Here is a 14746-nt window from a genome sequence, read left to right on the forward strand (position 1 = left end):
TTATACAAGAAAGCAAAAACTTTTTTTTCGTGACTTCTATCCAGGTTTAACTGCAGTTTTCATTCTCATCCTATGAAGCTTTGGTGTCACTATTTTTATTAACTTTATCAGGATATGAAATACATTGTGTTTGCAAACTTTTGTGAGAATACGCGGATTCAAACAGTTTACAAACAAAATTTCTTTCATACCCCGATGTAGTTAAAAAATAGTGACACCAATGCTTAAATGCTTAAATGAAGAAAAATAATCTGCCAATCACAAAGTCAGATTTAGTATGAAAGCATATAAAATTTAATTACCAACTACTGAACGATATTTTAGCGGATGTCATTCTTTCAAAGTTTAACTTTGCTTCTCCTAATCTGTTGTTGGCTTTTAAAAGTATAAACTTTCGTCGTGATTAATAACGTAGTATATGTGGCACTGTCTCTCGATTCTCAATCTGATCAAAACCAGCTACTTGATACTCCGCTTACTTCGGGCTCCGTTTGTAGTGGAGAATGAGTATCAAATAGCTGGTTTTGATCAGATTGGCACAGATTGTTCGATTCTAAACACAGTTGATATAGGTTCCTCTGTTAGCACCCTTGTTTGGGATTTTGGAAAAAAGAAAAACATCGTTATTAATTGCTGTTTATGTCTTTAGAACTATCATCGTGTAGTGATCGTTTCTCCATCCTCCACGAATCCATACCAGTAAGGTCTCTGCTCATGTAATTTATACACTTCAAAAATGTGCTGTACTTACATGTACATGTAACTAGATCACAGGCATCTGCGGTAAGGTCTCCGCTCATGTAATTTATATACACTTCAAAAATGTGCTGTACTTACATGTAACTAGATCACAGGCGTCTGCAACTGCTTTTGGAAAAATACAATATCCTACCCATACTATATGAACAGTAGGGGTAGGTTATTATATTTTTATCGAAACAGAAGCAGACGCCTGTGCTTAGATCCATTGCTATGTCTTCCAAATGGTATCTTTCTGTCTTACTGAAAGTGTACGAGTGTTTCAGACATTTTTGTTATCATTTTCATACGTTAATCGTTTCTTCCTGTTCTGGTCTAGCAACATTTTCTACTGACTCTTGTGTCTAAAGAATCGTTTTCACTTTAAATCCCTTCAGTATGGGAAAAATATAGTTGCTGTTTTACCCAACACTTTAAATTTAATCCGCTGATGTCACTATATCAATCAAACTTGAGATTTAAAGGTTATCGTTGATTGATTTCTTCATGGCCATAGACAACAAGGGCAAAACACCTAAAAAAGTATAACAAAGTGGATAATCTCCCCTCAATGTTCTGTGAAAGACGAACATCGATGATAAATATAAGGAAATTTCCTTGTCCTAATTTCCTACTTCAAAACGGATTAAATAGCGCATACAAATAGTAATAGAGAAGTACAATAGACGAATTCCGGATTCATCGATATCCGACTCCGTTTTCCAAATTAGTAGTCTCCTTGATCGTGGTCAGTAAGACGTTTAGCTTCTGGGCAACGCAATCAACCGTAAAATGTCAAAATTGTAACCACGGAAAGACACACTTTAGGGAAATATGAACATCAAAACTGACTGGGAGGGCAAGGTTTCGTCCCTTCTGCGTGAAACGCAATCAAATTTGTCCCGGATGAAGGTTTGTTCTTTTCGCAAATCGAATACTTCTTGTTGTTGGCACCGGTCCATTCATGTTCCACCAGATGTGTCGAAAACAAAAGAATATTCAGCTTATATTGACAAGTGAAACTTTCAAGAATAGTGAATATAACTTTATATTGTATATAAAGGACTGCAGGTGTCATGATAAAATGATTCCTGACGATTAACTTAAATGAGTCTTATTATGATTTATTCGTTAATAAAAATAATGCAATGTGTAAATGTCAGCTGAATCACAGGAGTTTGACGTTCTGTCAATAATATATAGTATATATATATATATATACCCCTATATACTATAGGCATTGTCTACAAAGAGAATATCTATACCCCAATAAGGCACATTAGATCTAGAAGACAAAAAGCTTTTATGAAACCATCCCATCTTAATACGTCAAAAAATGTATTCAGTAACAGAATGGTTCCATCAGACATGGAATGCCCTCTCCTCAACACAGATATTGTTTTATTCTTTAAACACTGATTGAATAAACACTGGAAGAATCACTTTAAGGAAATCTTAACTAGCAACCCAGTACGTCTGTGTACATATATGTGAATACAATCACACAAGCATACTTTTAACTTTTTATGTAAATAGCCCTGTATGTTTCTACAAGTCAATTCAATGATGACTTTAATTGTTGTTGAACTGATGAGATATATCCTATTCATTATTAAAATATTTTATTTTTCTAGAAAAGAGTTGGTGATGGCACAGGCCTACGTGGATACAATGACTGGAAATATAGACGGTGTAAGTTTAGCTTTAATACAAAGACTAGATATTCAAACAGAAAATGCAATACTACACAGAGTCAATATAGTTTGACATCATCTTCATATAAGTAATGCTGTAATTTACACAGAATATACACACATTTAAATTAATATACATAATATTACACTAAAATCTTGAGAAAAACACCACAATGGGGGAACAGTTCAACAAAACTTCTCCCTTTTTTGTATTAAAAATTGAATATTAATTATTTTTATGAATATTGCTATAAATGCATAAACTTTGAGAGATAGAAGACAAGAAAAACGATTGGAAAAGGAAACTGTGCAGAAAGGATTTTTATGTAAATGTACAATTAAGTACATTTGTATAAGATGAATTTTTTTTATTAACCAAAACATGTTTTGTAAAAAATTGTTGATGTTGAATCTACTTTTGCTTGAAACATAATTTAATGTACAATAAGCAAGGATTATATATTCATCTTTAGATTCCAGTTCTTCTCCTACAATGAGAAAGTACTCTTCAATGTCCGACATATCCCCACCACGTACCTCCCAGTACCCGGGGGGTTACCCGGGGGGTACATCATCACTCCGCCAAGGGACACAACTCAGTACAATCCCAGATAATTCTTATGAATCCTTCGATGCTAAAAACTATACACAAGCAACAGCCTATACAGGAGCCACAATGGGAGCTCAAGGTACCACCTACACAGGAACCACAGGTGGTGCCCCGCCAATGTTCACACAGTCATTACAGGAAAAACTGGACCAACAAAATAAGGTGAAGACCTATTAGAGAATATATTTACAAAATTATAATTGAAAGGTCATTTGTGTTTTTTGAAAATTTACTTTCAAACCTGTCTATAATGACCATTGAAGGAACAGAGAAAAATTGTCTTTAGAGACAAGTGGTCTTTATACACAGGCTGAATTGGGTTGAATTTGGTTATTATTTCTAAGCGGTCTTATTGAGCCGGTACCTGGTGGTCTTTGATGAAGAGGTTGTTGCTAACACAGGTTTTACTGTATACATTTTGCTACACTAACTGGTGATCTTTTAAGATAATCAGAAGATTAACTATGCTTTTGATTAATATCTAAATCATGTACAAAGTATGCATCTATGTAATATTATTTCAAACTGCATGTAAATGGTCATGTGTGCAGTCAAGTCCTTCTAATTTTCAAGTGATTAAACATACGACTTGATTTCTTTATTCTGTATGATTTGCACCATTTTCTATAATACTTGAAAGTTTAGATTATAGTTACTTGATTTCTTTATTCTGTATGATTTGCACCATTTCTATAATACTGAAATGTTTAGTTAAAATGTTGTTAAAATGTGATAAATTAGCCCCTGTTCACCTTTTGAATAACTTGACATAGAAGGCATATATTTTCTACACATTTGTACTTTGTGCTTGAACTAAAAATTACAAAAATTTGTAACAATTATATCAATATATTTTTAATAACTAATGGACTCAAAAAGCTTACCACATTACTCTGTTTGGTATTTATTTATAGCTTATAGATCAGTTGATGCAAATGGTTCACAAACTGGAGAGTGAACGGAACAATTATGGGGAGCAGATCCGGGATATCAGAGGTAATGCAAGGAAATAATTGTGGAAACTGAACACATTAAAAATGTAGTATTTGATGTATTTTATATCAAGAGAGAAATATTTGTGGATTATTGGTCTATATTTACAGTTAGCAGTACTAGTGAATGGATAGTATAAACTCTGTTGATTTCGACAAAAGGTTACTCAACTTTATTTATTGATAGATTAAGTATGTCAAACGCAATTTGGAGCTTCGCAGATACATGAATAGATAACGGTCAGAAATTGTTAGTGTTTTCAAAATCAATCATACGATCAAGAAACATGTACCGGGTTTTAGTTTTTGATTGATTATTTTATGGAGTTACCTCCCCTTGTATTTTTTTAGGAGAGATAAAGTCATTGGGTGGTAAGATGTATGACAAAAATTCAGACAACACAATGGAGCGTCGTATGGAACAGGTGAAGCGTGAAATGTTATCTGAAATACATGTACTACAAAATCAGGTGCAAATGTACCGAAACAAGGGGGACAATTCAGTGCCAGACATTCAAGTCACAACGCTCAGTAGAGACATGCAGGATATGTAAGTATTCAGTTGTTAAAAGTCTTGTTATTTAACAAAATTGTTATTTATAGACACTCAAATAAATACATGTAGTAAATCACACCAAATGGTTAATGGGACTGATGTGTCTGTCCTTTATGAACAGGTGTCCTTCATTGCAAGTTTTAAATGTATTTAGAATAATTCAATTGATTTGATATTCTTTTAAACAGGTTTATATGTAAGGTCGCTTAAAAACCACTTAACCACTGTCTTTATGATTTTTCTTCATATTGAATTATTAAAATATGTGGGAGCAAACATTGAAAAGAATGAAAATAGGTAGAGAATAACAAAATAATGTAAGATAAAATCATAAAGGTAAGAGTAAGTAATGTGATATGTAATTAAGTCTCAATAAAAACAAAATAGAGACACATTACATGCTACATACAGAAAGAACTTTCATATAGAAAGAACTGAGTGGTTAAGGTGGTTGATATTCTACCATTAGCCTTTAAACCCTGGAATGTGAGTTTATTAAGAATTATCAAACACAATAACCAGATCCTTAGAGACTACCTTTTTTGACCCAATAAATGTCCCTGTCCATTTAAGTGCGCCTCCCCCTTTTTGAGGCCACAATTTCACTCGCCTCAATTCAAATGCAGACTGCAATTATGGAATCTGTGTAAGTTTTTCTAATTGATTTCTTATGAAATTGATTAATGGTTAACTTTGTACAGTAATTTTGTAAAAGGTTAGTCTTATTTTGGTTCTATTCAGCGCCCCTGGGCCCTGAGCACTTATTGGATCGAATATGATTAAACCTACAAGTATATATATTAATAGATACCTGTCATTCCCCAATTAAGTTTTTGCTTTATGCACACATTATTTCTAATATTTCCATTTATATTTAAAGATGCTCCACCGCTGACAAATGATATTTTTTCACTATCAAAAACAGAAGCAGACGATTTAGTATTTTTCTTGAGTTACAAAAGTTACTTACTTAACACCATTACCACCAATGAAAAGTTAGAGCTTCTAATTTTACTTCAAGTTAAAAATATGAAAAATAATTAATTGCATCCCGAAAAAATTCTGTGTCACTATATCCTATGTAGAATGAAGTACTGATTGTGCTTGCACCAAAAGCGAAACAAATCATTTTAGATTATTTTTGTGTTAATTAGACATATATCTATACGAATAAACACCAATTATTGTTCAAATGATGAATATCATTTATGCTCTGTCGGCGGTGGAGCATCTTTAAAGATGCTCACCGCTGACAATTAGTATGTTTTCCCTATCAAAAACAAGAGCAGACGATTTAGTAATTTTCTTCAGTTACAAAAGTTACCTTCTTTACAACATTACCGCCATTGAAAAGTTTGAGCTTCTAAGAAATATTAAAAATAATTAATTGCATCCCAAAAAAATTCTGTGGCACTGTGTCCTATACGGAATGAAGTACTGATTGCACATGCACCAAAAGCAAAATATACTATTTAATATATGTTTTGTGTTAATTTGACATACATATACACGATTAAACACCAATTATTGTTAAAATGATTAGTATTGGTAATGCTCTGTTGGCGGTGGAGCATCTTTAAGTTTAAGGTTACAGCAAATATTGACTATTGATTGATATACATTGTTGAATCAAGATTGATCTACAATTTCTTAGATTTTATTTTGTTTCAATATACTAGGAAGCACACCTTGCGTGAAGAAATGGATACTGTAAGGAGAGATGTGGAAGTGCTGAAGAGTCGACTCAGTAAGTATTAACAGTTAGTTAAAATGTACTTTTGATTGTTTATTAAGAGTATAACAAGTTTTATTTATAAAAGTAGCTTGCAGATGTGGTAATTTTTAACAATATACTTTTTTCCAATTTCATTTCTGTATAAAAATAGAATAAATATCCTGATTGTTAATTTGACTTAATTAACATACCTTATTTCAAAGAAATATACAAAAGAAAAAGTCACCAGTTTAATATCACAGCTTAGCAATCAGCTGATTATACTGATTTGGTTATTATATTGTTGTTTTGAACATGTTAATTTTCATGCACAATATGTTTCTTTTTAAAGTGAAAATAGAAATGGACATGTCTGATGTTTATTCCAACCGTAAAGATATTGAACGCCGTCAAGACAGAATTGATAGGGTAAGAAAACTTACTTACATGTAGTTCAAGATCATCAGTAACATCTGACATGGCTGACATGTTCTCCTTTCATTATTTCATTTTCATCATGACTAAAATAAGTGATCAGTATATATCACTACAAGCCTTTTTTTTTTTTTTTTTTTTTTACTTTCCAATGATGTTGGATTGATGAGGAACTGATGAGAAAGTATATGTACATGTATAACATACACTTATATACTGTAATTACTACCATAATTATAAGTTCTCCAAATTGAAATGAAAATACAAATAAAAGAGGAAGTACTTTTAAACTAAACCTTTTTTGTCTTCAGGTTTTGTAGTTCGGAAATACCATTTAATAACTGCATTGTATATTAAAGTTTAAAACTGTTTACTTGACAGACCATGCATGATTTATCATCCCCTACCAAGACCCCGTCCACTCCATACTGGTCACCTGGTCATGCTTCTACAACATCAGACAAACTTCACATGTCAGAACTCAGGTAAATTTTAACTCAAACATCACATGTCAGATCTCAGGTAAATTTTAACTCAAACCTCACATGTCAGAACTCAGGTAATCCTTACTTAAACTTCATATGTCAGAGCTCAGGTAATCATAATTCAAACTTCACATGTCAGAACTCGGGTAATTTTAACTCAAACTTCACATGTCAGAACTCAGGTAATCCTAACTCCAACTTCACATGTCAGAGCTCAGGTAATCATAATTCTAACCTCACATGTCAGAACTCAGGTAATCCTAACTTAAACTTCACATGTCAGAGCTCAGGTAATCATAACTCAAACTTCACATGTCAGAACTTGGGTAATTTTAACTCAAACTTCACATGTCAGAACTCAGGTAATCCTAACTTAAACTTCATATGTCAGAACTCAGTTAAATATGGAGGATATTTCAATCGTAAGAACTCCAGTAATCATAACTCAAAACTCAACCTTTCTTTTTATCAAACATTTTACATTTCACAGCGCATATTTTTACAACCTTACAACTTGATGGTGGACAGAAATTACTAGACTGTGCCTATCTAAAACATTTATAGCTACCACTAGTTCAATTGCTAGAAAGAAGCAATTATCAGAAGTTTATTTTTGAAATATATTGATTACACTCACAAATTATAGAACATTCAATGGTAGGGAAAAAAATCCATCTAGAACGTATTGCTTAATATATCAGATAATAAAAAGTCAGAACTTAGATAAACATATAAACTATGTCACTTGTCAGAACTCAAATAAGCTTATAATGATTAACTTACAAGTCAGAACATGTCAAATAAGCTTATAATGATTAACTTACAAGTCAGAACATGTCAATTTAGAAGCTCTTATTTGATACATAAAATGATATAGTCTTTACCAGTATTTGCATAGTCAATTTATTTTGTTCAAATTATTTGAATTTAAAAACAGTATTGCATGTGATATATTGTTCTAAACCTATTTTCCACAGGTCCACCATTGCTACATTACAAAATAAAGTTGACAATATGGAGGCATCCATTCATCGAGATGTCACATTATCTGGTGGAAACAGACCATACACACAGACAAATGGTAAGCAATGATTTAAAGATACTTCAACTCATCCACCCCTACAGACACATTCAGACTCTTCTAAATCAAAGAACAGACCAGTCCATTGAGAAAGTTCTGGGGTGAAAGAGTTATTTCTGAAGTTTTTTCAGATGAAGAAAGTTTTATTCAACAAATTCTGTTATGTCAAATTGCTGTGTTATTTGGTTTTATGAGAAGGAAATGTTAATTGGTGTCATTTGTACAGGATATCGGGGCTCAGACAACACAAGTGTTATGGACCTAGAGGAACTCAATTTAAGTGATGATGATGACGATGAAACTAGTCTAGAAACTTTTGGAGAAGGACCAACCAAACAGAAGAAAACTTCAAAAACTTCAGACCCTGATAATCTTGTTCTGGACTCAGGTAATTATAAGTGGATTAATTAGAGCAATAATTATTGTTCTTAAAATATAGATGTCTTTAAAAACAAAAAGAAATTAAAGTCAATAGAACTTTTTTAGGAGACCAGCAAAGAACATGCTCTAGCAATTCTCCGAATCCATTATAAATAAATTTTCAATATACATGTAACAGAGTCTTGAATTTGGACGTACCCCTAGTACTTAGAAGCAACCTAAATATGTATACATCTTGGCCATTAAAATTAATTTATAAACGTTGCATCAAAAATTATTTTGCAATTGATGTGAAATAAGCAAAGTTTATGTAAATATAAAGTTTACGGGTTAATGAATATGTAATAAAATTTTCTCTGCCCTACATTTTGGGTTTATTTTAAAGCAACATCATCCACATACCTCTGAGATATATGTACATAGGTCAAAAATCTTGATTGTCTGTTATCTATAGAGTCCATTTTTCACTTTACAGATGAAGATTTAGACTTGGATGATTTAGATCTCAGTGATGAGGATACAGTATCATTAGACTCGCATCACTTCTGATATTGATGACAGCGGCCAGGAGAATCTCATCTCAGTACAACTGCCAAACTCTGTCCGAGCCAACCAAGGCCAGTCTAGTGAAATACTTTCAAGAAATAGCAAACATGTTTATCATTGCCAAAATAATATTATGTTCAACAAAAATACAAAGACACCAATATGTATTCATACAAGTCAGATTTCATATTGCCACAAGAAATGTTATTTTTTGCCAAAATAAAATTGCAAATATTCGAACAATCAAGTTTGTCCAGAAAATCTTAAATTTAAAGGGTTTTTTTCAGATATAAATGACATATTGTGTACTTTAAAATTATTTAATTCAGTTAATAGATAATAGATTATTAAAATTATAGGATGTTTTCTCTATTTCAAAGTAACTTTGATATGATTGGAAGTTTTGTTGATTTTTCGATTTGCCAAAACTACTTTTCTATCAATTTTCTTTTTTGTTTTTTCCACATTAATCTACATATGATTAAAACTGTTTTTTAACTTTTTATTAAACATTCAAATAAAGCTCTTAAAAAGGTTAACATTGTTTAGTACCATGTACAAATTTGAATGTATTAGCATTGTCTTTATATATCCCAGTAAAGCCATTTTTTTTTTTTTTTTTTTTTTGGCCTTTTTACCATTTAACAGGTATTAAATCAGTAAAATTTTAAATGGTGCAATTTTATGTACAAGTATATGTGATGTATTTTGTTACAGTAGCAATCATTCTTTAGGAAATGTGATGCGTTTTAAAATGATATTTAAGCTTTGCTGTGACCATCACCCATCCACACACACTCTCAGCTCCACAATTAAAATTTGAATTACCATTTTAAAACTTACATTTAAAGTAAATATTACTGTATAAAATGTTGATCTCTTGATGTTGTTTCTTATTTGTAAAAATGTGTGATTTTTTTTCCATTAGGTGTACATGTATTTGGAAAAATGTGTCTTGATTATATTGTTGGTTGTGACCTTACTCCTTCACAAGGACATGGCATTTTACTCAAGATGTGTGGACCAGCGATAACTGACCTTTGAAGGTCATGTCCTGTTTGTTTGATATTTTTTGTGTTTGTATTCCGTCATAGCAGATTACAGAGTGACCTCCCTTGCTGGTAAGTACCTGGATATTGATGTTGACATCATACAAATTCACATCGTTTTCTTAAAAAAGTAGGACATTATGATCGCAAACATTTCGTCACAATCAATACCTACTTGCAAGGGCAGATAACTCTGTAATTTGCAGATAGAGAATACTCTTTGCCAAAAATAATTTTGTTGAATTTACTTTAAGAATGTTATACTGATGTATCATTAGTACTTGTGGGTTGAATCACATTTATCTTGTTGCAGAAAAAATACAGCATCTTCATTGACCAACTTGACATATTATTCCAGATTTATGCGACTCCATACAATCTTGCTTCACAGGTCTTCCAACTTGGCACTGTGCATGATCTTACTTTTTCCTGGAGCACAATGAGTGACCACAGGATTTTGACTCTACAGATAAACAGTTACCTCTTCCCCTGTAGTACACATACAAATGAGGTGTACATATATCTATCATTTTATAGAATCAAAGGACTTTGAAGTGACCATAAAATAGAAATCAAACTTTTAACATGGCCCCTTGCATCCTCGATACTCCAGGGGTTCCGATCACTTACGATCTCTACACCCCTGGACTATCTCATAGTGAAATTGAAGGCAGCTCAGCTGAAAACATTTGACCAATCACAGGCCAGCAAAGATTTCCTTTGAAGACTACAGAGAGAGCGACGCCTAACATCAAAGCCACACAGTCAACCACAGTGTACCGTTATACGGTTCTTTTGATGTACATCAAATGACTAAATTACCTGTTCTATTCTGTTGCCTCCAGTTTTACTATGAGATAGTCCAGGGGTGTAGAGATCGTAAGTAATCGGAACCCCTGGAATATCGAGGATGCGGCCCCTTGTTACAGTGATGTAATAATTGAATTATTATAATGATTTTATACACATAAAATAATTAACATTTTAGAATTATCTGTTTTATTTATGAGATTATTAGTATATAAAAGTTAACTAATAACAAAATTTAGAAATATTTAGATGATTGTTAATCATTTATTTTTATCCCAATTAATTCAGAAAAAGCTAGGCGCAGCCAAAATCCAATAATATTCAGGTAAAAGCTAATAAAATAGTTTATATTTGTTCCACTAGAAAACACTGCAAGAGTTCACTAGTCTTGATTTGTTTTCATATTTTACTAGTAACATACATGTATGGTATGTATAGCAAAGTATCTTATTAAGAAAATTTACCACATTTATTACCCAAGTAATGTAACCCCCATTAACTTGAAATTACATATATGGCCCTGTTTAGAGTCTAAATTGAAGTAATTAGTTGGTCTTGACAAATTGTTTCAACTTTCATATTATACATGTATATTAAAACTTACCTAATTACCTAATTAACAATGAAAACACTTATCTTTATTTTGACCTACATAAAAAATGTGATCTCTAGTATGAAAATTGTTGAGAGAAAAAACAGTATTAGCCAAACTAATCCATCTGGGACCTGTGATTTAATATTTTGTAGCTCAAGTAACTAGAAATCAAAATCATAATCAGTTTAATTTTGTTGGATTTAAGAGATGCCATGTATATATTTCTCCTGATTGTGTATCCATATTTAACATTTTTTTTATAATTATTAACGGTAGTTGACCGAAGGTCAGTTAATTGTTATATGTTCAGTATCTCATTAGATACAAGATTTAAGATCAGTCTGTCAAAAAGTTTCATGGTGCTATAGTTGAATGGTTTAGGATTCCACTACAACTATATATTGTATAAAGTCATGCTCAAATTACTGAAGCACAATGTCAAAACTGCACTTAAATGTTAATGTGTAAAAATGATAGACAAGCTACACTCTTCAGTGATGTAGACAGAACAATAAAATGTTTGGTAGGAACACAACAAAATCTTAATATGTACAAAATGTACAGGATAATGGAGGTTTAGATCGATCTTACACATAAATGAGTATTCATGTTACACTTGCAAACAATATTTCATAAAATAGGTATCATAAAGCGAACCAGTCAACTGCGAAAGTTTTTATTGTAGAAGTTTTTATTTTTGCAAGCTTTGATGAGATTTCCAGACTTCATAAAATCTGGTATGAAAAAAATCCTAAAATTTCAGATACTTTTTGTAATGTAACATTTTGAAGAAAAAAATCTGACATTAAGATGGGTTGCTGAAATCCAGGGGAGGCAGTCATTGTCATTATTGCGATTTCCTCATTTGTTCTGTTGACATCACAAGATTTGAAGTGGCTTGTTTTATAGGGTGGTTACTTTTATGTTGTGAGTGATGTCTTCTATGCACAATGTGATACATATATATGCAAGTTATTTATACAATAAATATATATATATTGATATTCATAAACATGCTTTCTGTTATTTTCTTAAATACCTGCAGATGTTTTCTATATCATTTGCTAATTCAAGGATTTCAATTTCCACCTTGTTTTCCTATAAGCAAACTTATTTTTTCCATAAGAATTACATTCTTGATCTCCAGTGATTATGAGATTGTGATTGTAACCCATTGTTTTTGAAAGATTGTTTGATATTCTTAAATTCTTAGATCTGATTGCAATATTTCAAATCTTACTGAAAAATCTCTCTTTCAACATCTTGAGATCAATAACAATTTTCCACAATCTTTTCCCATTGTTCAATATCCTTTATGTTTGTTTCATCAAATAACAAATTAAAATGTTATGCATCTTCTGTCAAAGTTGCAAAAGAAATTGACCATAGTATCATTTTTTAGGCATTTTCAGATACGAAAAATTTTTCCAAGGAAATCTGCTCTACAAAATTAATTCAGTCATGGTCATTTAAATGCTTGGAGAGCTACAGTATCTAATTTTGCAGTTTTGACCAATTTCAGTACATAAAAGTTTCTTTGAAATTCCAAAATAATGGTCCCAGCAGAGTCTTAAAACATTTTGAAAGGCACAATGTCATGTGCAGACCTGCCCAGCATACTCCTCAGATCTCCATCAGGTGCTATCTGCAAACCAACTTATTTCTTTATTTTTTAATTACAATGTAGTGATTTCATGCATAAGAACTTTTTTAAAGCGATTTAATTTCACAATCTCTATACTGGCAGGTGACCAGTTCTCACAAAGTACCAATTCTCGCCGTCACATCTGTAGCTGTATGATTACCACATGCATTCAAATAACATCAAAAAGGGTATTCTCTGATATATTAAGACACTACCATGCTGATTTCCACAAAAAGTTTTTTGAAAATTTGTGTGTGATCATACAAGTACACATGTGATTGCCAGAATTGGTACTGGGAGAGAACTGGTCGACTGCCAGTATGGTTCTACTTTATCAGTGTTTGAAATACTATTCACATCAATTTGTGTTTGTGATTTTCTATTGCCTGCAAAATACACAAAATATTGCACTCAAAAATCAGTTGGTTGACAGAATACTGAACTACTTCTCTGACAGGGTTATCACAGGTCCTCAGTAGTACAGGGTGTAACATAAATCAGGTTACACTTTCAAAATTTATTGTATGCACAAAATAAAATAATAATTTGATTCTGCTGAAAACCATTGACGTCATAATGACGTCATCTCTTTTAAGATACAGTGGAACTCAGTTAATACGAACTCGAAGGGACCAGGACAAAATTTCGAGTTATCCGAGTGTTCGAATTAAGCGAGTTCTCATGTCTACTGACTATCTCTTTATTCGGTATATATAGACCAGTTCCATGACGTAAAACGATCTGAAAAAAGAGAGATGTCAAAATAGCCGATGGTAATTGCAAAATTATAACAAGAAAACCTAGATATATATTTTTAAATACCGTTCTACGGCAGATTTATGAAAAATATATCAGCATTTTTGGCGATCTTGTTGTCCAAAAAATCTCATTTCGAATTATAAGAACATTTTATGTATGATTTTTGTCATTCGGGCCCAAAATTTACTTCGTATTATCCGAGTTCTTCGAGTTTTCCGAATTCGAATTATCCGAGTTCTTTAAACAAAGATAAAGAGGGAATTCGGTCGGGACCGTCAAAGTACTTCGTATTAAGCCAGGTTGTCGAATTATCCCAGTTCGTATCAACCAAGTTCCACTGTATTGCCACGTCAAGAGGACATTATACAGACACAGTAAAATGTTTTATACTTTGTAAAACTGTTTTTTTTGGTCATGTAATGCCCAAGTTCTCAACAACTCAAATATTGTCCAATGCATTTAATAGGCATTAAAAAATAGGAACAAATCTTCAATGCTACTCTTCAAAGATTGCTCAAATATCACGGGTAACGTCGTTTCTAACACATTTTTCAAAAATGTGTCTTTTGTGAAAATCGTTGCTAAGATTACCTAGATTTGTTTGTTAAGCTGTTTGTCAATGAAAATATGAAATGCATGATTGCAGGCTTTTTGGA

The 14746-nt window shown here is 32.1% G+C and overlaps 1 protein-coding gene across 2 annotated transcripts; it reads left to right on the forward strand.

Moving 5' to 3' along the window:
* The first annotated feature begins 1473 nt into the window (after positions 1-1473).
* Positions 1474-12690, forward strand: LOC138325242 (myosin heavy chain, clone 203-like). 2 transcript variants are annotated; one of them, XR_011208750.1, is made up of 12 exons: positions 1474-1650; positions 2373-2430; positions 2906-3204; positions 3957-4038; positions 4386-4584; positions 6270-6337; positions 6657-6733; positions 7121-7224; positions 8202-8305; positions 8532-8693; positions 9162-10353; positions 10673-12690. XR_011208750.1 is itself a non-coding variant. In XM_069270757.1 (11 exons), exons 1-11 carry the CDS (start codon positions 1573-1575, stop codon positions 9233-9235), a joined length of 1305 nt encoding a protein of 434 aa, XP_069126858.1. In that variant the 5' UTR covers positions 1474-1572; the 3' UTR covers positions 9236-12690. The 2 variants fall into 2 exon arrangements, 1 of the variants encoding a protein (XP_069126858.1); XM_069270757.1 differs by having other exon boundaries at positions 9162-12690.
* The last annotated feature ends 2056 nt before the right edge of the window (positions 12691-14746 follow it).

The sequence above is a fragment of the Argopecten irradians genome, chromosome 6 (genome assembly GCF_041381155.1).
Source record: "Argopecten irradians isolate NY chromosome 6, Ai_NY, whole genome shotgun sequence".
Taxonomy (NCBI): Eukaryota; Metazoa; Mollusca; class Bivalvia; order Pectinida; family Pectinidae; genus Argopecten; species Argopecten irradians.

Bases quoted from the DNA above. Each gene is read 5' to 3' on its own strand.
- LOC138325242 (XM_069270757.1), top strand. From the start codon at position 1,573: ATGAACATCAAAACTGACTGGGAGGGCAAGGTTTCGTCCCTTCTGCGT. The intron at 6,338-6,656 runs GTAAGTATTAAC...TTCTTTTTAAAG, and splicing joins AGTGCTGAAGAGTCGACTCA to TGAAAATAGAAATGGACATG. The intron at 8,694-9,161 runs GTAATTATAAGT...TTCACTTTACAG, and splicing joins TAATCTTGTTCTGGACTCAG to ATGAAGATTTAGACTTGGAT.